The sequence below is a fragment of the Diabrotica undecimpunctata genome, chromosome 5 (genome assembly GCF_040954645.1).
Source record: "Diabrotica undecimpunctata isolate CICGRU chromosome 5, icDiaUnde3, whole genome shotgun sequence".
In the NCBI taxonomy this organism is placed as follows: domain Eukaryota; kingdom Metazoa; phylum Arthropoda; class Insecta; order Coleoptera; family Chrysomelidae; genus Diabrotica; species Diabrotica undecimpunctata.
In genome coordinates this window covers 63986772-64011155 of record NC_092807.1, presented here as the reverse complement: position 1 = coordinate 64011155, position 24384 = coordinate 63986772, and the positions used below count along the sequence as shown (strand labels likewise).

The 24384-nt window shown below is 31.5% G+C and overlaps 1 protein-coding gene across 1 annotated transcript in view; it reads right to left on the bottom strand.

Moving 5' to 3' along the window:
- LOC140442220 (dynein axonemal heavy chain 10-like) overlaps positions 1-24384 on the bottom strand; it is a 657946-nt gene that overhangs the window by 164585 nt on the left and 468977 nt on the right. The window contains 2 exon segments of the mRNA XM_072533298.1: positions 16337-16518; positions 19294-19540. Coding sequence (XP_072389399.1) covers positions 16337-16518; positions 19294-19540 — 429 coding nt within the window.

Sequence of the window (24384 nt, the reverse complement as noted above, 5' to 3'; positions counted from 1 at the left end):
TTACGTAAATTAAATTGGATTTGTCTCCGCTAGTTTAAGGGTCCTCTTTTTTGCATATTTTTTGGGGTCCCGAAATAAACATTTTTAAAAAAATTTAGCTTGTTCGTATAATTTTTAGAGGTTTAGTACCATTTTCGTCTCTAACGACTGGAGTATAAATACATAAATTTATTTATAACAATACTAAAGCATCTCCGGCATTTTGTAAGGCGTTTTTTAGGTGGCTATATTGTATATTGGCTATTTTATATTTATTGTATATTGGTTATTTATATTTTATGGGCTATAAGTAACATCAGACTAAAAAATTGCTTTATAGGAAGCCGAGAATATATATCTATATATATAAATATATATATATATATATATATATATATATATATATATATATAGATACATATATATATATATATATATATATATATATATATATATATATATATATATATATATATACATATATATATATATATATATATATATATATATATATATATATATATATAAAAAAAGTAAACGTTAAATAGTGGGTTTGCAGCAATAAAAATGAAATGTGTACTCTTTTAAATTTTTATTCCAAGCTTTCGGACATTGGTTATGTCCTTCATCAGGGAGCTACAAATGTGATTAAGAAATTGTTGGTGTTGGTATAATTAATTAAAAATTGTTTCTACTTACAAACTTAACGAGGTTGTATCAACAAAGATCTATTATAATATTGATAAAATTTATCATGGTCTCTCATCTATTTTAATATATAAAAACTATTTTTATGTTTAAAATTTTAAAAAAATTATTACTGTAAATACAAAAACACTTAATTATTCTAAATAAATACGTGACATTATTTTGACAAAATTCTTTTAAATGTCAATTGATAAATTGTTGTTTGTGTTATTATTATATGATAAATTTTATCAATATTATAATAGATCTTTGTTGATACAACCTCGTTAAGTTTGTAAGTAGAAACAATTTTTAATTAATTATACCAACACCAACAATTTCTTAATCACATTTGTAGCTCCCTGATGAAGGACATAACCAATGTCCGAAAGCTTGGAATAAAAATTTAAAAGAGTACACATTTCATTTTTATTGCTGCAAACCCACTATTTAACGTTTACTTCCTTACGTTGTCAGCAAATACTTCTGGTTCATTATATATATATATATATATATATATATATATATATATATATATATATATATATATATATATATATATATAACAAGCGAGTCTTCTACAGCTGGCGCCGCTTCTCGCATCCTAATTTCCAGCGTTTTCTGTCGAAGCAATCTTCAGTTGTTAAATCTCTGGCGGTCATTGCATCGTCGACATCGTCTCTCCAGGATCGTCTTGGTCTACCTCGTTTTCTTCTAGTTGGCGGAGTCCATTCTTCTATTTTTTTTTGGCCATCTATTTTCAGGCATTCTCTGAAGGTGTCCATACCAGTTAAGTCTTTTGGCTTCGATTGTGTCTATTATGTCTAGATCGATTTCCATTTCTCTCCGAATATCTTCATTTCTCACCCTATCAAGTCTAGTGAGCTGGCAACATCGTCTCCAGTAGTTCATTTCCATGGCCTTAATTTTTGATTTGTTTCTTTGGTTTATTTCCCAGAGTTCGGCGCCGTACAGCCCAATACTTTCTATTATTGTTTTATAGATTCTTCTTTTATTTTCTTTTGTTATTTTTTTTATTCCATAATAGTCCGTGTAGCTGTCTGGTGGCTGATCTTGCTTGGCCAATCCTGGAGTGTATTTCTTCGCTACTTCCTGCTTTTGATGTTATTTGGACTCCCAAGTATTTGAAATTGTCTGTTGGTTTTATAGTTTCCATTTCGATTTGTAGGCTTTCTGGTTTTTCTCCTACAACTAAGTACTCAGTTTTTTGTATATTAATTGTGAGGCCCCATTTGGTATACTCATCTTCCAGTTTTCTAAGCATGTAGCCTACATCACTCTATATATATATATACAGGGTGGCACACCGAAAACGAAACAGATGCATTTACTGGCAGATGATTCCTTTTAAAAAAAAACGCTTGGACCCGTCGATTTTGTTATCGAGCGGGAAGCAAAATTGGCATAAAATCACATTAACATTTGCAGCCCCCTAAGCGGGGGTGGCACCATCCCTAAACTCTTAAATGGAAAGGGGGGTCGAATGATCCATCATTTAAAAGGTCTTTTAACTCCCTATACAATGATGTAAAATTCATGTACTTCAATTCAGTAGTTTTGGAGATTTATTGATTTATGACCACCATTACTTTCCATGCAATAATAAAGATTTTGCTGAAAACGTTGCCGGACATTTTGAAATATTTGAGGAGTAATTTGATGGCACTCATTCACAATTCTTTGTAGTAAATCTTCTAAGGATGTTGGCTGAGTAGCATAGATTTTGCTTTTTAAGTAACCCCACAAAAAGAAATCCAAAGGTGATAAATCTGGCGATCTTGGGGGCCATTCAACGGCACCTCTTCTACCAATCCATTGACCTGGAAAGGTCTGATCTAAATAATGCCGAACTCTTAATGCGTAATGTGGTGGGGCACCATCCTGTTGGAACATCAACATATTCTCAACGTATCGACCATCATTCTGATTTTCAATTGTATCTGTTAGCGCAGGATCTATGGCATTTTGCAGTAATTCCAAATACATTTCACCAGTCAAATTTCCAGGTAAGAAAAAAGGACCAACCAAATGATCGCCAAAAATGCCAGCCCAAACATTTAATTTTTGTGGCTGCTGTGTGTGTGTACCTCATGGTAAATTCTGGGATTAGAGTCCGACCAATATCGACAATGACGACTTATGACGATTTACTTAAACCCACTTAAAAAAACCCACTTACGCCATTTAAAAAAAAGGAACATTCGTCGGAAAAGCAAATGTTAAATAAAACTTGTTCATCGTTTGTAATTCGTTCACTCATAACTTCACAAAATTCTAATCGCTTATCAAAATCGTCTTCAATAAGTTCTTGTACAAGGTGAATTTTATACGGATACGGACTAACACCACACGAAGTTTACAATTTGCGGGTACTTAATGTAGGATCTACAATACCTTGCCCAAAAAACCCCCACTTCTGTTGCTTCGTTCCTTATAGGATTTTCAATATTACGTTTTTTATTGGCGACTAATCCAGTTTCCCGAAATTTAGCTACAAGTTCTAGAACATATTTTCGGTGCACATTATTGTTCTCATGTAGCTCATTAAAAATTTGTGTTGTTCTATTAGCGCACTGATTATTTCCGAAACATATTTCAATAATTTCAACCCTTTCTGCCGTGGAATATACCATGGTTAATTTATGTTTAAAGCAATAAATGATATTTTAACAATAAAGATTGGTCAAATCAATCGCAAACTAATGTACTATTTCCTATTTAAAATAAGTACGTGGCATTCTCTACTTATCTTTCTTCAAGAAACAACTTTTTTTGTCACAAAGGACACTTCAATTGCTATTTTTATTATTAATAAACCATGGGCGTAGTAAATAAAAGCATTTACTTATCAAGAAAATGCTTTTACTCAAATTTCTTCTGAAATAAGTACAAACTAATTTGATGTACCTATTAAAGTCTACTTTAAACTTTAAATCAATAAATCTCCAAAACTACTGAATTGAATACATGAATTTTACATCATTATAAAGGGAGTTGAAAGACCTTACAAATAATGGATCATTCGACCCCCCTTTTCATTTAAGATTTTAGGGATGATGCCACCCCCGCTTATGGGGCTGCAAATGTTAAAGTGATTTTATGCCAATTTTGTGTCCCCCTCGAAAACAAAATCGACAGGTCCGAGCGTTTTTTCAAAAAAGGGATCATCTGCCAGTAAATGCCTCTGTTTCGTTTTCGGTGCGCCACACTGTATATATATATATATATATATATATATATATATATATATATATATATATATATATATATATATAAATTAAAATATGTAAAATATTCCCCTACACAACTCCCTGGGGAAAATATCTAGGTTGAATAAATATAACAACTGAACGTTGATATAAAAAATCTGTTGGTTGACCCCAGCAGGTAGTTTCAATGTCTTTATTTGAACTTGACCCAAACCGATCGATATTTTTATGTATTCAAATATTATTTTAAGTATTAACACTGGCAATGTCTATTGGCTTTAAAATGATACGATTTCGATATACAGTAATTTTACTCCCGAGGTTAAAATGATTGTTTGATGTAAAAAATTGAATATATAAAATATCAGATTATTGAAAATTCGACAACGGTGAAAAGCCTATAAAGGTGAACTAAACGAACATACACGACTTATAAATAGAAAATGATAGCATTTCTTGGTGATGCTAAATTAATGCAACGTGAAAAAAACTCAAAATGATAGCGGGATGTATATATATACATACATATATATATATATATATATATATATATATATATATATATATATATATATATATATATATATATATATATATATATCATCCTATTCACTAATGTTTGTATTTTGAGAACGATTTCCGAAGTGGAAATTAAAACGTCAATACACGTACTTTAACCTTTAATTGTGGCTTTTTCCCATTTAAATAGTAATTACTTTAAAATGCCACAAGAAACCAGCTTCAGAAAAATAATAAATTTAGAGAAATTCCAAAGCGTCAAGTGTTATGTACTGATAAACAGATAGTGCCATTAAAAGGCAGATCTAGCATGAACCAATATATACCAAGTAAATCACAAAAATAGGGTTAAAGGATAAAGGAATTATGTAGCTACTTGTGGTGCCTTTGGCAAAAAATAAAATTCATTGCCTTGGAACAGTAAGGATAAATCGCTTATCGGAAGTTCCTCTACAAAGATTGACGAAAAAAGGTAAAGCGATCCTTCCAAGAAGTCTCGGCTCTAGCAGATGATATTAAAGTAAGAGCAGTAAAATGGGCTGATAATCGGGTAGTAAATTTGCTGTTAACATTTGCCTCTGCAGAACCTACTGGAACATGCGAGCAATATCACAACAGGACTAAACAGAATATTACAATTACTGTTTAGCTATTGTGAAAACCTATATTAAATTTATGGGTGGGGTGGATCTAATGGACGCACTAATTGCTCTTTACATAACTCATATTAGGTCTAAAAAGTTTTACCACAAATTGTTTTTTTCACTTTTTACATGTTACTGTGATAAACTCTTGGCTCATTTACAAAATGTGACTGTGAATCACACTATAAATACTACTACTGGAAAGGAGAAGAACCTATCAATCAAAAAGGGGTCGTCCATCAACAACCAACAAAGATGCAGAATTTTCATAAAAAAGAAACAAAATCCAGCCACTAAAAGTATTCCGGTAGCAGACATACGTCTGGATGAGCTTTGAAATATCTGAGACATTCGTCACAGATAGGGGTAGGTGTAAAATCATCAATTGTAAAAGGGCTATAGTATACTAATGCACCAAATGTAAAGTACATTTGTGTATGCAAAAAGATCAGAACTGTTTTATACGTTTCCATAAAACAACATTTTGCATAAATTATAAAAAAAAAACTTGTATTTTTGTACTGAAAATATAATTAATTTTCTTTTACGCATTACGCATTATTCTGTGCGTAAAATCAAACAAAAATCAAAACTTTTCAAAATTTGAATCATGTAGGTAACCATCGAAACCAAGGACTTTTGTGACGATTTCGTAACGTTTCAAAAAAACCTCTAAAATTAAAAAAATGTATTTTCTACAAAATCTGTAAATTAATAATAGCAAAATAATTGGGTAGTAAAAAATATGTTTTTTTTCGATTAAATTAAAAATTAGGCATTATAGGGTTAACAGATAAAATGATCACATTTTTTAATGTAAGCAAAAATTCGAAAAAATCGCATTTTTCACAGTAAATAATTAATACCCTTCTGAAGCTATTTACTTCTGGCATCTTAATGTAATTTATTATTTTTGTTGGGAATAAGCCACAATTTAAGTTTAAAATAAGTTTATATTTTCAATCGTTTTTAAATTACAAATAAAATAAATTATTATTTGTTACTTGGTAATACAAAAAATCTTGCCAATAATTTAATATATCTGACAATTCGCCACATATGGACAAATTATATATGTATATATATATATATATATATATATATATATATATATATATATATATATATATATATTTATAAATAAATTTATAATATATAATATATAATATATAATATATAATATATAATATATAATATATAATATATAATATATAAAATATAATATATAATATATAATATATAATATATAATATATAATATATAATATATAATATAAAATATATAATATATAATATATAATATATAATATATAATATATAATATATAATATATAATATATAATATATAATATATAATATATAATATATAATATATAATATATAATATATAATATATAATATATAATATATAATATTAAATATATAATATATAATATATAATATATAATATATAATATATAATATATATATATATATATATATATATATATATATATATATATAATATATATGTTAGATCACTAATCACGTATTTAACTTTTTAAAAAAAGAACTTTATTTGTTACAAATTAAATATTAAATAATAGTACAAAATTAAATTAATTTAAAATGACTACAATAACTGGACTGGTCGAAGTTGCAGCTAAGAGTGGTTCCGGCATCTGAAAATGGTAATTTATAGGTTTGGTATGAAATGCTGAATCGCTGTTCCCATGAATATTGGCCAACGGTTCGTACAAAGTTTTACTGCGTGCTCAGCGGTTTCTATGGGAATGGGATGATGAAATCTGAAGTCGGCGAACTTAAGCTAGTTCAAGGTTAATATTTTCTCATATAACAGCTCCCCTTATTAGTGAAAAGTCAATGCCATTGCTTTGACTTTTACAGAGTAATTGGTGTTTCTGCTTCGCTTTCTTGTTGGACATTGGGTCTTCTTCTGAAGGAGGCTAAGCCCTGAAGTTTCTGTCTAATGGAATTTCTGCGTGGTAATGAAGTTGGAGGCTGATCCTGGGACAAGGAGATTGCAATTTTTGGGAATATTTTGGTTCGGTATTTGCAGAAAAGATATAAGATAACTAGGATAATAATCAGGGATAAGGTTGATATAGTGAATAAGGGTAGATGTTCCTCAATAAATGATTGGCTCATAATATGGTCCAGTTCTTCTGAATTGTGGTCCAATTTGTGTTATGCAATATTTAAGTCATCTACGTTGATCTTACTGAGTTTTAGTGGTTTCAATTTTGATAGGTGACTCTTTGTCTCAAAATGGTCACAGCATCTGTAGAGTACGTTAAATGGGTGACTTCTATACGTGATATTTGTATATTTTTTAATTTGGTCTCTAGCATGAATTCTGGTACTGCCAATGAATGCAATACATTCGGGAATTAATCTTAAGGTTGAATTTGTTTTGATTATTTGTGTAGTGACGTCTTTTCTTGCACATTTGATTGTTACTGGTAATGGATCGGAAATGGTTAGTAACCATAAATTTAGGTCAATTTCTTGTACATTGTAACCTTGTGCCAAGAGCATGGACATCTGGCAAGTTTTTGGTAAGTTGCTGAGAGGTTTCAACAGCTGGGCTTCACATATAGCATCTGTATCTATGGGATACGAAGAATGTCTGTACATATTCTTTGGTTTTGACTGATTTGTTTGCATTTTTCGGTGTCCATGGGTAAAACATATGAAATTGAATCATCATCTCGCGCTATGTATTTATGAACAGTTGAAATTATATGATGAAAACCAGTTTGATTATCTAATATTGGTATTGAATATAATTGATACAAGATGAATATTTCGGGATCAACTAACGGAATTTCGAGGACGAAAAAAATTTTTGAATAAAGCTGATAAGCTTGCAGTTTTATTATGTCAATATACTGAGCTATATTTGAAATATAAGTGGGTAGAGGCAATACGTTATTTTGTAATGACTGTGAGATTTCTTTTAATGCGTCCATTAAGTCTATGGGCGAAATAATAGAACTATGTAGAATTTGCAGGCGAGAGAATGTGATAGAATTTAGTAGATCATTTAAATAATTTTCTAAAAATCCTCTTTCCATTAAGGACTCACATAAATCTAGTATTTGTAATTGTGCTTGGTAAAAGGAGATGTCATTATTAATGTCCAGAAGTGTAGTCTCGATAGTTTTTAAGTCTTTGTTAAAAGTTTCTTCGTCTATTTGTAATTTTTGAATTGTAGTGTTGAAAGTTCTTATAACTGAAGTGGTAACAGATATTTGATGTTTTAGGAGATTTTCAATTTGAGTTTCATCGGAATTTATCTTATTTATACATTTATTAAAGTATTCGCCATCAGAGACGTCTAAATTTCCAGTAATAGATTTCCAGATTGTTCCAATACCATTTACTAAACCGCGTTTTAGGCGTTTATTATAAGGTACTGTGTCAGAGGTTATTTCTTTATATTTTAAATTAACGGAGTTTGAGATTTGTTTTAGCAGACTAACATGTGTCTGTACTTTGGCTGGAAAGGCAAGTTTTCTCGGTGTATCCACGTTAATAAATTTTTCTAACAGGTTTTCCAAAATTCTGTCATTATTGGATATTGTAGTTTTGATAGGTAATAATTCTTTGTAAACAAGTAAAGTCCATTGATAAAGTAAACTCCAATTTGTAAAAACTTCTTGAATTTCGAAAGGTCCATTAAAAAGATTATCCGATTTTGATTTAATTTGGGATTCTTTTACGTAAACTTTGTCACCAATTTTAAAATCAGGTCTTCGTTTTGAAATATTCTCGTCAAATCTTACTTTTGCCTTTTCTTTCTGTCTTTCTGTTTTTGCTCTGGCTACTTTGTAAAAATATTCCATGCGAATATTCAGGTCTCGAATATATTTACTCATTAGTGTTTTTTGATTGTATAGAGTTTCTGGTGGTCGGCTTGCAGTGTGCCCAAATATAAGTTCATATGGTGTGAAACCGTGGGTCTTATTTTTTGTGTTGTTATAGCATATTATTGCATAAGGAAGTATAGTGAAGGGATGATCGTTTGGGTTCTCGGCTTGATTTGCTCTAATCATTTCTAAGAGTGTGGCATGAAACCTTTCTATAGATCCATTAGATTGTGGATGGTTAACGCTAGAAAATGTTAGTTTAATGTCGTATAATTCGCATAGATCTTTGATTATAGCATTCTCGAATTCTCGACCGCAGTCACAATGAATTCTTAGTGGTGTTCCATAGTGTTGAAAAAAGAGTAGGAGTGTCTTGACTACTGTTACTGCCTTTTTGTCTTCCAAAGGATAGGCTTGCGTGAATTTTGTCAATTCGTCACGAATAGTTAAAGCGTAGTTCCTAGTAGGGTATTCGAATATATCCATATTTATTCTTTCGAATGGTGTTTTTGGAGTTTCTGTTATGACTAGTGGTCCACTTAAGTTTTTCCTGCAAATCTTAACTTTTTGGCAAATTTCACATGCTTTTACAAATTTCTCTACATCTTTTGTTAAATTCTTCCAATTGTATTTCTGCTTTATTCTTCTGACAGTTTCGTTTATTCCTCGATGTAAGTTGTTTTTACCGCAATGGTAATGATCTAAAATTTGAGGGATTTCGTCTTCGCTGCGATTTTCGACGCAATATATTTTTGATTCATCGAATTGATCTTTATTTGCAAAAGGTACAAGAAACAAGTGTGATATTACTCGTTCGGGATCAAACGGTAATGGTATAATAAAATATTTTCGATCTTTTACAGTTTTGCTGTGTACAATATTAATTCTTCGGTTACTATATTCCACTTTTTCTTCGAATATGTCATTCATTATGTTCTCGTGGAGTTCGTCAAGTTTATTTTGCCAAAAAAATGTAACAATATTTTTGTTGGATTTATCTAATAAGTCCGTATTCGCTGTTTCAATTTTAGAATAATCGATTAGTGACTTTGTTCTATACAGTTCGATAAACTTGTCAAGTTCTTCGGACATTTTTTCTATATTTTCTTCATCGTCGTCTTCGTTTTCTTGAGTTTCCGTGTCATCTTTATTCGATGCATGTAATGAGATTTTTGATTGAAAGTTTGCACAATCCTTGAAATGGTTAATCTTTATCCTTGAGAGGGCATCTGCATTTCTGTTTATTTTTCCTGCGCGATGTTCTATTTTATAATTGTATTCTTCGAGTTTTAGGCGCCAACGCGCTAATCGGCTTCCGGGATCTTTTCATCGAGAAAAGCCATGTAAGGGGTCGATGATCGGTAATCAGGGTGAATTTTCGGCCAAAAAGATATGGTCTAAAATGTTTGACTGCCCATACGATAGCTAATAGTTCTCTCTCTATAGTCGAATATTTTGTTTTGGCACCGCATAATGTTCTGGAGGCATAAGCTATGGGTAAATATTTTCCAATAGTACCTTGCGATAGAACAGCTCCAATCGCGAATGCACTAGCGTCAATTGTTAGTAAAAATGGTTCCTCAAAATTGGGATATATAAGTATTGGATCTGAAGTTAAAATATTTTTGAGTTCGTTAAAGGCTTCTTTGCAATCAGAATTAAAAATAAAAGGTACGTCTTTCTGAAGTAGTTTCGTAAGTGGTTTAGAAATTTTATCAAAATTTTGAATAAATCTTCTATAGTAACCGGCTAAGCCTAAGAATGACTTTATTTCTTTGGTGTTCTTTGGTTCCGGGAAGTTTTTGATGCAAGATATTTTAGCTGGATTTGTTTTTACACTATTTTCTGTTACAAGGTGGCCCAAATATGCTACTTCTTTTCTTAAAAATTCGCACTTGTCTGACTGTATTTTTAAATTTGCTCTTCGTAACCTTTTAAAAACTTCTGTTAGTCATGACATATGATCATGAATAGTGGGTGAGTAGATAAATATGTCATCCATATACACTAAGCATCTTTCGTTTTGTATTCCTAAAAGGATGTTGTCCATTACTCTTTGGAAAGTAGATGGAGCATTCATTAGTCCGAATGGTATGCGAACAAATTCGTAATGTCCATTTTCGACGGAAAAGGCCGTTTTCTGGATGTCTTGTGACTCGATTTCAATCTGGTGAAATCCAGACGCTAAATCTAGTGTTGTGAAGTATTGGCATCCTCCTAGTTGGTCCAATAGTTCTGATATTTGTGGTAGAGGATAACGGTCTTGTACGTGAGTTCGTTGAGTTTTCGACAATCAATAACAACTCGCCATTTTTGTTTTCCTGACGTATCTAATTTATTCGGTACGACCCAGACTGGACTGGACCAGGGCGAGACGCTTTTCTGGATTATTCCTTCTTCTAACATTTTATTAATTTGCGTCTTTACCTCTTCCTTATGTATTTGAGGATATCTATAGGATTTAGTGAAGATAGGTTTAGCGTTGTTTGTTTCGATTTTGTGCTTGATTTCGTTTGTGAAGGTCAGTTTGTCGCCTTCGACATAAAATATATCTGCATATTCAGTACATATATCTAGAATTAGTTCTTGTTCTTCGCAATTTAGATGATCAATTCTGAGTTGTTCCTTAATTATTCGTGTTCTATCTACTACTGGTTCTTCAAAATCATTTTCGTTGTAGGATAGGATTGTCTCCGAATTTTTGAAAGGTGCGATTGAAATGTCTGAAAATTCGATTGCCTTCGGCATAGCATTAGCATTTAGGACGGAAGTTAGGAATTCTCCATTTTCGTCTACATGGACTAATGCATGAGGTAATCTAACTTTTTCTATTTCTTGAGCTGATAATATGGCATCTGTATTTGATAAGTTGCATTTTAGTCTGTATATTTGTTCGGTCCGGCTGTCAATGGTAATTCTGTTTTTTTCTTTTATTCGTTTTCTCTCTGGTCTTTCAAGATTTTTGTCTTGATCTTGGCTTTTTACGATAGCATATTTTTCATTTATAGGGTTTTGATATTTTAAATTTGATTCTTGTTTAGAATCTGATTTAATTTTTATTTTAGGTTCGTTTTGTCTTGTTTCTGTAGGGTGTGTCGGTGTTTTGTCTTTAGGAGGTGTGTTTGTCTCGTGTCCTACTTTGTGAAGGGTGACAGTTTTAAAATTTGTATGCAACTGTCGGGATTTGAGATCTATTACGCATTCATAATGATCTAGAAAGTCTAGGCCTATTATGCCATCGAAATCAATGTCTAAATTGAAAATAAAGACTTTGTGAGGATTATCCTCAGTGAAGGGAATCAGGACAGATTCTGTTATTAACAATTTTTGATCGGTTATACCTTGAATAGTAACGTTTTCAGGAAATCTATTATGATAATTGCGTGCTGTGTTTTCTTTGAAAACAGTGATTCTAGCACCTGTGTCGATTAAAAGTTTAAAAGTGTTGGTAGCATCGTTAATGTAATATAAATTTTTGGAACTCATTGTATGAAATGGGGCTACATGAAGTTAAGTGCTTGGATTTGTTCTTGGATATTCGTAATATCCGTTGAGGGGTTCGTATGATTGGGACGATGATTTTGATTCTGAAGTGAAAGAAAATCCTGATAATTTTGTGTGTTATTGGTTTCGTAAAAGTTATCAGTTTGTGGATTATTTTCTGTATAATAATCCGTTTCATAGATTTCATAGTTATCGGTATTATAATAATTATCTGTATAGTAATCGTCTGTATAATAGTTAGTCGTCATTTCATCAGGGTATTCGTTTAAAACATGTGCTCTTTGGAAGTTTGGGTTTCTTTGAATAACAGATGGACGATTTTGATTTTGATTTTGAGATGAAAAGGAAGGTCTCTGTTGGTTGAAATTTGGATTGTTGGACGAATATTGATTCCTATTAGGGTTCTGATTGTTTTGATAGTTGTTAGGTCCATTATTATATTGGTTTTGGTAACCGTGTGGCCTAGAAAAAGTTTGGTTTGGCTGTACGAAACGTGAAGAGCGGCATTCACTATTTAGATGACCAATCCGGCCACAATTTGTACATTTTGTAAACTGAGATGAGGGTCTTCTCATTGGTTGAGAGGATTTAGGAATAGTTGATCTAGAATTAGATTTTTGTTCTTCAAAATATGACAATTGAATTTCGCGTCTAATACGATTGCTTGCTTCAGTGAGATCTTTCGGATTACTAGCCCTAATAATTTGTCCTAGACGAGGTTCTAAACCGGTTAAAAGTGTGTTTAGGGTCATGGTATCGATTAAGTCACACTGGGCAGTTTTTTGATCTGGGGATAAATTTGCTACTTGGATCGAGGCGTGCATTTTTGCATTCAGAACGGTTAAAGAAAGTTAGAGGAGATTCGTTAGATAGTTGTCTTAGTCTTTGTAAGTCTTGTATTAAGGAGGTCAGGTCTCTACTGTCTCCGAAATGTAGATTTAGTAATTGTTTTATTTCTGTCTAAGAAATTGGTTTTCTAGAATTAATAAGCTGTGCAGCTTTACCTTTGAGTTTATTTTTTACGTGAATCGTTAATAGAACGCGCTGATCGCCTGTGGCCATCTTAAAAGCACAGTCGCATGCATCTAAAAATGTAGAAAGAGAAATCGGATCGCCTTCAAATTCAGGGATAATAAAAAATATTTCCAAAAGCTTGTATGGTTCGATTTCTTGTTGAGTCTGGAAACGTGTCTCAGGAATTTTTCGAGATATTTTTAAACGAAAATGAAAAATAGAAGTATGGAGAAATATAAAATGTATCAGTATATAAGGGAGAAAAAAAAATGTGGTGGTATATAAAGGGCAAAAATGTATCAATATAAAAATATCAAATAATATATCAACAAAAATGTATCAAATATACCAAATAAAAATATATCAAGAAAAAATATACCAAAATATAGCAAGTAAAAAAAATATGTCAATAAAATATCAGTATAAAATAGTATGTAAAGAAATATCATTAATTTCAAATATTAGATAATCAACTTGTATTTTTGTTTTTTGTATCTTGATTAATTGACTTGCAGTATAGTCAATTATTATAACAAAATTATTAACGAGATGATTCAAAATTCACTTACATAAAGAAGAACATCGGGACGCCTTGTTCTCTCTGCTCAGCTACCAGGGGCTTCACTAGGTGTTCCTTCCGTAGATCACAGGAGTGAGGTTGTTCGGAGATGCTTTCTTCTTTAAGGGTTGTCTTGTTCTCTCTGCTCGGCTACCAGGGGCTTCACTAGGTGTTCCTTCCGTAGATCACAGGAGTGAGGACTTCCGTAGATTCTTTGTTCCGTTAAGGGAAAAGAATCCGCCGCTGCCAGTGAGTATACACGTGTTCTAGCAACGTTAATCGGATCCTACTGACTGCGCCAATTGTTAAATCACTAATCACGTATTTAACTTTAAAAAAAAAAACTTTATTTGTTACAAATTAAATATTAAATAATAGTACAAAATTAAATTAATGACTACAATATCTGGACTGGTCGAAGTTGCAGCTAAGAGTGGTTCCGGCATCTGAAAATGGTAATTTATAGGTTTGGTATGAAATGCTGAATCGCTGTTCCCATGAATATTGGCCAACGGTTCGTACAAAGTTCTACTGCGTGCTCAGCGGTTTCTATGGGAATGGGATGATGAAATCTGAAGTCGGCGAACTTAAGCTAGTTCAAGGTTGATATTTTCTCATATAACATATATGTATATATATATATATATATATATATATATATATATATATATATATATAGTAAACTCTTAAATATTGGGGAAATCTGCAAGAAATACTCTAATGTGTATCAATTGTTTCGCCGAACGTTTTCGCCAAAGAGAATTAATTTGGCTTCTTCAGGGCTGAAAGAGAATAAATTATAATTAGCTACCATATATTATCTATTAAAACATTATTGATCTTACCGTAACTTAGAGTTGTAGAGTTAGAATATTAAAAAAAAAAAAATTCTAACTCTACAATTCTAAGTTACGGTAAGATCAATAATGTTTTAATAGATATTATATGGTAGCTAATTATAATTTATTCTCTTTCAGCCCTGAAGAAGCCAAATTAATTCTCTTTGGCGAAAACGTTCGGCGAAACAATTGATACACATTAGAGTATTTCTTGCAGATTTCCCCAATATTTAAGAGTTTACTATATATTTATATATATATATATATATATATATATATATATATATATATATATATATATATATTATATATATATCATATATACATTATCTATTTTAAGGTAGATGACTTTAAAACAATATTGTCAACATTTTTGAGGTGCATTTCTGGGCCAACTTTATTGTAAGATAGTGAATTTGATTACGTAAACTTAACTTTCACTTCAGAATAACCGACAAAAAAATCGTATCATGTAATTTGTCTTTCAACAGAAACCACGCTCAATCATGTCAGTATAGTCTGACTTGTTAGTAGTTCCAATGTAAATCATGAGGAAAGTCCAGGAGAAAATTCAAAGTACTATCCCAACTGGGTAAGTATTTAGTTTACTCTTAATATTAACATTAAACTCTAACTTTATATGTATGTGACTTTAATACAAATTATGTATCCCCGATTTGTCATTGTTTACTAAGAGTGCTATCACTTTTTTATTGATTTCTTTTCTTTTAATGTTGGTAACCAGATCCTACTACATTCTGCCGAGGTATTTCGGCGCTGCTGGTTTTAATTAACGTAATAAGAGCAGCTTCCATGATTTCTCTTTTTAGCACTGTTTCTTTCTGGACTATACATAAATCTTTTCATTGAATTCTATGTTCATTTTCGCATGCATGTTTACATATATGTGAGATCTATCAAATCCTCTATTTTTGGTATAAAATTGATGTTCACTTATTCTAACATTTAATGGTCTTGATGCTTTACATAAATAAAATTGTTCGCATTCATAAAACATTTTATAAATAAAATCATTTCGTCTTTCTTATTCGTTATTAGGTTTAGATATGATAAAATAGTTCTCCATGTTATTTTAAATGTTGTTGAATTTATTTCCTATGCTTAATTTCTTGCCATTCTCAAGATAAAGATAATTTTATGTAATCGAGTCAACCCGATATCTTTCAATAAGGTCGTCCCAGGAACGCACTTCAAAAATATTGACAATATCATTTTAAAGTTATCTACTTTAAAATGAATAATATTTATGTCTTCATTACCATCTTCACTACTATTTCCAATTTAAAAACGATTTTATTAAAAATACTTAAATATAAATTAAACAAATTATTTTGTTTTGTTACATAAAAATTATTGTTAAAATGTAAACTATTAGACAGATTTTTTCAGAAACGATGTAATTTTATAAGGAGATTTTATGTTATAAATGAGTGAATTGAGTTAAGATTGAGGTATTAATGATATCTTACTTGCGTTTATTTCTGTCAACATAGCTTCACATTCTGTTGTGGCTTGGGCAACGCGAATTTTTTGTTTGGCTAATTGTTTGTTTAATACATCAAGTTCTACAGTGGCTTCTTCAATTTTTTTTAAACCGCTTTTTAAGCGTTCACATTGAGAATTTATATAGTTGCCTTTCTCATCCAGTAACCTAATTCAAATAAAATTATAAATAAATTTAAGAAATATATAACAGAGTAGTATTGAACGTAAACCTTTGTTAGATTCATTAAATCTAAAAGTTGTAATCAAAGAAAAAGCGTATTCAGAAAGTTCAAAATTAACGAAAATTCACTAAATATAAATAACTAATACTTAAAGAAGTTAATTTATTACTCTTGTTTAATTCTGAAATTCTGAAACTCTTGTTAAATTCTGTTAAATAAAAAACTGTAAAAGCGGAGTTGCACCTTCAGTCCCTTCCCATTTCAGTTGGTCCTTTTGAATTTGTAGTTTATAACGATTACCATAAAAATCATAATATATATGTTTTTATAAGTTCTCATATAAATTACTATGGCACTTTTGATTAATATTTATTAAACATATTACTTTTATGTATTTTTTTTTATCTCCGACAATAAGAAAAAAATTTCTAAATCGTCGCTTTTTATTTACTTACATCAACATACTTTAATTTTGTTATAATTTTCTTAAAACCGGAGTTAGCTGTGGAAACTAACATTAAAATAATTGTCAACTAATGTCATATGTAGTTTGTGATATTATAAACCTATTGCCGTTTGTTAATTTTAAAATGGGTGGAGATAAAGTTATCTCGATGAAAAAGAACATTTGCTTAATCATCATCAGATTTTTTAATTTTGGAAAATCCATTGCCAAAATCTCGAATATGTTGCAATTGATACGTTATAGTTATAGAAATATAGTTAGAAGATACCAAACCTCAGGTTTGGTTATCACAAAACCTAGAAATGTAGGAACAAGTAAAATATCCGATGCAGATCGAAGGGCATTAAGACGCAATATAGTGAAAAAATGACATACAACTTATTATGAAATGAATTATGAAATGACTTACAACTTAGATTTAAGCGTTTTGGGAAGCGACGTTGTTAGAAAACAAGTTTCTAGAGCAACATGTCACTGGCGCGCCCACAAATTACAATTTGCTTATTACAAACTAAGTTAAATAGTTAAATAAATCAGTACGAATTGTTTTTGAAAAATTTCATTTTATCTCAGTCTAAAGAAAATCCACTTTTAACATTACAACACAAGAAAAATAGGTTAAAATGGTCAGAAAAATACTAAGATAGGACACATTCACCATGGGATACAATACAATGGAGTGATGTGTCCAGATTATAAGTGTATGTTGGAGACAGGAGTCGCTATATTTCTTGCGTTATCGTGATCTAGGGCAACATGTCATCTAAAGATGTGGAAAAGTTGCATTTTGTTTATGAGATTTTAAATAAGGACCAAATTTAAAACTTTTTGAGAATCTCTTTTACCTACTGTGAAACAAAGTCATTTCAAATAAGTCAAAATCAACGAAAGTTTTTGTCTTCCAACATGACGGCGTAGGTTGCCATACATTAAAAAAAGTTTAAACTGTAGTAAAGATCATGGTATACCACTTTTAAAATGAGTTTCTAACAGTCCCCAATATAAACTTTTTGTGGCGAAACAAAAAACGCGCTGAGGAAACATCCTGCCAGGTCCGACAATGAATTGAAGCAAAACTTGCAAGAAATATATGGGATTCATTTACACCAAAATTTTGCCAGAACTTTTTAAAAACTATGCCTTGAAGAGTTTTGCATGTAATTAAAAACAAAGCGGATGTCGGAATTAAAAATAAGCGGATTTTTTTAATTCACAAATAAGCTGTTATGAATGAATTAGAAAGAAATAATGTAATTAAAAATTTTACTTAGATTTTGAATTTCTAATCTTTTGTTCAAATTACTATTATTGTTGAAAATATACACCATTTCTAAAAAGGTCCTTTTAAATTTATTACCTTCATTACACAAAATTTGAATGTTTTCTAATTTTATACTTTTTTTACTTTAACTTTTTTACAAATTATTCCAAAGACACGTTCTACCTTGGGTTCAGTGCTGATAACGGTTAAAATACAGTTGTTGCCGTCGTGGAATTAGCTACTTCTTGGACAAACATACAATCTCCATCATAACGTGCTCATACAAATCGAAGCACTTGACAGCCATACGTTAATTTTACGTAATCATTAAAAATATTGATTGAAATCTTTGGAATCAGAGGTTAAAGGTTTCTCCCAATAAATGTGGATTATTCAGAAAATTCCATCCTGCAGTATTAAGAGACTTAAAATCTTTAGGTGTATAATACAACAAACTAAGAATAAAGCTTACTACACCCCGATCTCAAACAATTTTTATGTCAGGCTCCCTTTAATTTCCAAAAGTGTTTCGTGTATTGATTTATGATAAACTCGGCAACGTCGCTATTATTCGAAATTTTTCTTTTCTAGTAGTATCGTCGAACAGAGGTTTTATATAAAGGTCGAAAATCGGTGATTGAGATTCCTGCTGATGAACCTGTCGTCAAATGTATTGGCGTTTTGATATCTTTCAGCTTTAACACTTTCAATGGTAACAAGAAAGTCTTTATTGGTGGCAGACATGTCAAGTCGTTTGCAGGATTTACGTTAAACCAGCAAATCTTGATGTGTAGACCTTTATTTTATAATTAAACCCATCTATCATTCCTTAATGAAATATTTGTTATTTAGTTATTTAGTTAATATTAGTGAATTTTTTTGTAGTAAGTTAAATAAAATTAATTTAACTACGTAAATTACGCTTAAAAATGTAACTTAATCTTATTACATTATCTTTTATTATTGCTTATTATAACGTGAAATAGAGTAAATAATCAACACATTTGAACAAAAATTCCTATCTCTGCTTACCTCAAATATGTATTAATGAAGTCTAAATAATGTTTCGGCGTGACATAATTCTTTCTTCTCATTGTCAATAAGTAATCTGTAGTATATTTATTAACAGAACTATGCACGTGTACCACATGCTCGATAATATTATCACGATATTGTGCGGGTAAAAGTGGGTTTTCTTTTAAGAAAGCTGAGGCTACGGCCACTAGGGCTTGTAAAGGCCATGGATACATCCAATCAATAGTAGTATTATTGACTAATCCTGAAAGTAACGAATAATTAAAAAATGTCTGTAATACCATCGGTAAAATATTTTTTTTCCATGCAGTAAATATGAAGAAAATATTCGTAAAAATATTAAATATACCAAGTGTCTTGTTAAGAAATAGACATAGAATAATCGAAGATTCTGCTTCAGATTAAAACTTTTTATAAAAAAATATACAGTAGATATTAAAATATAAATCACTTTCGAAATACAGGGTGTTAAAAATTAATTAAGAATATTATTTATGCTATTTTTTATAACTCTATAGTTTTCCTACGGTATTTATGTCTACAATATACTTGTTATTAAAAATAAATATTACCTTTTTATAACTGTACCGGTTCGAAAGCCCCCAATTTCTCTTGGAGGCTCCGAGATTTGAAAAATCTCTGCTTTTAATAAAGAGCTATATTTTTCTAGTGAAATAGAAATGTTTAACTTTCTACCACTATGGAATATCTCCAACCATTTAGTCGTTTTAGACGCATCTCTGTTACGTTTGCTAACACCAAAGTCTATAACCCCCAGTAATGTTGCGTATATCACACACATGCTTCTCAGCATGTAACGACGATTCGCCCTTATGATTAATTCGTAGAAAGTGTTGCAGGCTCCCTATATATATATATATATATATATATATATATATATATGCTCCCTTGCATATGCGCCATTGCGCTACCCCTAATATGACTATTCAGCAGTTATTCTAAAGTCTTCAGTACATATGACATTAGATTCATCGGCCTCAGAAACTTAGTTTTTTTCTGTCTTGTTTTGCCATGACCTTCCTAATCCTTCATTACTTGTGTACCCCAATTATAAGTTTTTTTTAATTGCCGTATTACCAGATTCCAGTAAGAGCCTAAGAAGGTATCCATTGAATTCTAGCAGGCAACGGTGGGGGAATTCTATTTTGGACATCGAACATCACGGAGCAAGACAGCCTGGCACCTTTCGGCCGATTAAGGTACTACGCCAGAAGACCCCAGGGTAGTGCCAGATTAACCGTGTTCCAGCTAAAACCTTAACCACCGTTCCAGAGAGGCAGTCTTGCCACTCAATGAACAACTAAAATAAAAAACTAAAAACTTATAAATAACCATACCTATTACCGTAATTCAGAAAAATATTTCAGCCGTTAGGCTATAAACTAATAAATAATAATAACCATAAATTTCAGATCCCTGGCTCAATTTCCTCCTCTGTCCTGCTCCTTTTTTTATCACTCTAGAAATCAGACAGTGTACTTCTCTCCATTATTTCTCTCCTCTCAACATTATGTTTACGATGTTTATTTCATCCAGCCCGAAACCCATTCGCCTCTCGAAATCTTCCCTTTCATTTGCCCACCTCTGGCAGTTAAAAATGTGGGGAAGAGCATTCGTTACCTCACAAACAATACAGTCTGCTGATGCAGATTTGCTTATTCTCTTTGTGAAGGTGCCAAACCTACAATGTCCGGTCAGATACTGCATCAGGAAGTAGTCTAGTTTTCTGAACTTACATCCTCATCACGGCCTCATATCGGGAATAAGCTCCTTCGTCCACCTTGCCTTTCCGCTCTCATTCGCTCATTCTCTCTGCCACTCTACTATTGTTCTTTCTCTCTCACTCTCATCTATATTCCATCGATCCTCCTCGCATACACCCTCGCTCGCTCTTTGCACAACAAAACGATTGGTATCACCACTCCAATGACATATGGAGCCTCATTTGAAACCGACCTTTACGCGCTAGATACCCTGAGGAGCATTGGCTTTTGCAAAGTTTCCATCAGCTTAGCGTATTTCGCAGTGTTCAGTACGCTACAACACACGAGGGCAGCGTAGGTTACTACCGACTGAAAAACCCAATTAAGCAGCTTTCTTTTGGTGTTACCTGGGCCTCCAATGTTTGGAATTAGCCGTATCAACACTCCAGATTTTGGTTCGCCTGCTCTACCGTCTTTTGGATGTGTACTCCAAACCTTAGTCCTTCCGAAAACTAGACACCAAGATACTTAATCGATATAACCGGTGCAACCTTCAAAATTTCCACTATAAAGCGAAAAGGGGATTTTTCCCGGTTTCCTTTGAGAACTTACACCTCAGTCTTCTGAGGCGATACCTGTAAATAATTCTCTCTGACGCACCTACTAATACGACGCAGAACTGTGTTAGCCGCATTAGCCATGTCCATTTTCTGAATCGCCTTCTCAACCAGTGCGAGATGATTTTGATTTACCAGTGATTTGTATGGCTTAGATGAGTTAATTATCTATTTGATTTTGTCCGTATCTACCACTACTTTTGCTATACGCCGGTTTTTCTTAGAACCATAAGTTATGTATGCCATGTGTCTAATGGTATTAGTTTTGTTTTAGCCTCTGAAAAATGCAACCTAAAAAATTCTTTCAGGGTCTCTCCATTATTTCTAGTAATATTTACTATTTATTATTGGGAATTATCCAAAATTTTAGATTAAATTTTGTTTATTTAATTTTTTTTTATTTATAACAGATTATTGTATTTTGTATTTTAGTTTATTTTATAAATAAAAGAAACGTATTTTAAACTAATATTGTGGTTAATTCGCAATAAAAATAGTAGATATTATTGAAATACCACAAGAAAACTGCTTCAGCATAATATCACTTGTAACGTTATAAACGTCACATCTTTATTAATTTATATTTAAATAATTATTTTATTTTAATTTCTTTATTAATTTATTAATTACGTTGCCTTCAGATTCGTTTTTACTATTTTTTTCTTCAAAAAGTAGTTGGCGCCCTCTGTCTTTCTTTTCTCTCTCTTTCTGACCCGTAAAGTAAATATTCGCCCTATCTCTTTCTGTCCGGTAGACTAAATATTCTGTTCTATGTTGACAAAAAAGCTAATTCCATCATATAGGAACATCGTATGACATCTGTGCTAACTTCATGCAGTCCCTTCCTACTTTCTGTCAATTACCTTTAAGGGTGGGATTATTTTTTGTTTATAATTGAAATTTACAAAAGAAAGTAGGAATTATAATAAGCTTCATTTTATGGTCTGCAACATTCTTTTGGAGTAAGTACTTTCATTGTAATCTTAATTCTATAATTTTGACATTATTTTTTATATTCGTAACCTCAATTCTTTCGAAAGCACGTTTTTCGATTATATACATGTAGGAATCTGAACAGAATTTAACTAAGTAATAATAATCGTATTTTATCATTTTATCCTTGCCATCCGCTATTTGTTTCATTGTAAATTTGTAAAATGGCAAAGAAATTAAACCCTTTTTGATGTGTCTCTAATACAAGCTGTTTCTGATATTTTAGTTTATTGGCTGTATTTATCGACCATATTTACGGTTTATTGGCTGTATCATTTTACTGGCCGTATTATTAAAATTCATTGAATCTATTGGAGGACCTAACCACTTAATTGTGAGGCCACACACACACATGGAATAACTGCAGCTCTCTGGAGGACCTAACCGGCTAATTGGGAGGCCATACAAGCAGTCCATTGATGCCATCGTTGCCTTAAGCATCACCCTCACTATATTCATTGTAAAGCATTGGCAGGGTTGATTGTTTCCTATTTTTAATAAATATGATTATTTCAAAATTCTTTTATTTCATATTCATATCATCATTCCGTAAAACACTGTAGTTTTTTCTCAGCTCTTTTCTCATCTGTTTGTGCTACCCCAGGTCAGATGATCCACATCTGCATTACTGCTGATGATGTGTATATCCTGAAATCTCTCACTAGCTATGAAGGTTGTTCGAGACCATTATATGGAAGCTATGCGTATCTGAGAATTATTTCCTTCATACCCCCCTGTGGTCTTGTCCTTGTGGTCTTGTCCTTCATTTAATCGTTGTTTAATCCCTGAAACAGAAATTCACCAACAGCAGACTGTTACATAATTCACCGGTACAAATTTTGGTAAATTTGTTATATATAAGATCCTCATCAGTCGCAATAAATCTCACTAGAGTCAAAATAGAATTTCACAAAAACAGATTGCTCTTTTGTGAAGGCTACCTCGAACCTTCTAAGCAATATTAAGTTCTACTAAATTTGACTTACTATCTTAGAGTCTATTTCTAGGTTTTTATTTTACAATGGTGTTTTAGAACTCTAATTAGAGACATAGACGGCTCTGATAGTTTTCAAAAATACCTTTTTATCACTCTTTACCGTCTACAATATGCTTTAAAATGAGCAGCGCTCATAAAAAGACTAGAATATGTGGTTCATCTCCCCTCTCTTTCAATTTTTCAACAACTCTCTTCCGTTTTAAATTTGATTTTGTTTTGTTTTATTAGGTCCTAATTTGATCATATAAATCATATCATAATATTAGATAATCAGTCTCTTTCTGGAGATCGCGAATGAGAACCACCAGAAGAACTATTTGAACAGTAGGGATATATCTTAAGTGTTATTGTTATTGTTATTTGTTCATCGTCTACATTACTCTCGGCCTTCTTTGATAAGTTTTTTTTATTATTTTTATGGAATCTTTTTTCTTCACATAACCTGTATGTCCCGTTTTTCATTCAAACTCTAATAAGAATGTATGCGGATAGAATCTCTGGATAATTCATTTTTAACTTTAATAGCCTACTTTAGATTTGCTTTAAAATTTACTTCGTATTTTGTAAATTTGATTGTTCTTGCCAGTGTCCTAGTTTTTTTTATAATTTTTTGTAACCTATTTCGTGGCAAAGGCAAGAGACGTATGTGTTTTTATACTGTCAAGCCAATATCAAACTTCTTGTTTGAGTTTGTTTATTTGTGCTTTTTGTTATTGTCCTCCTTTTTGGTGGAACCCCCAAATTAAAACCACGTGTG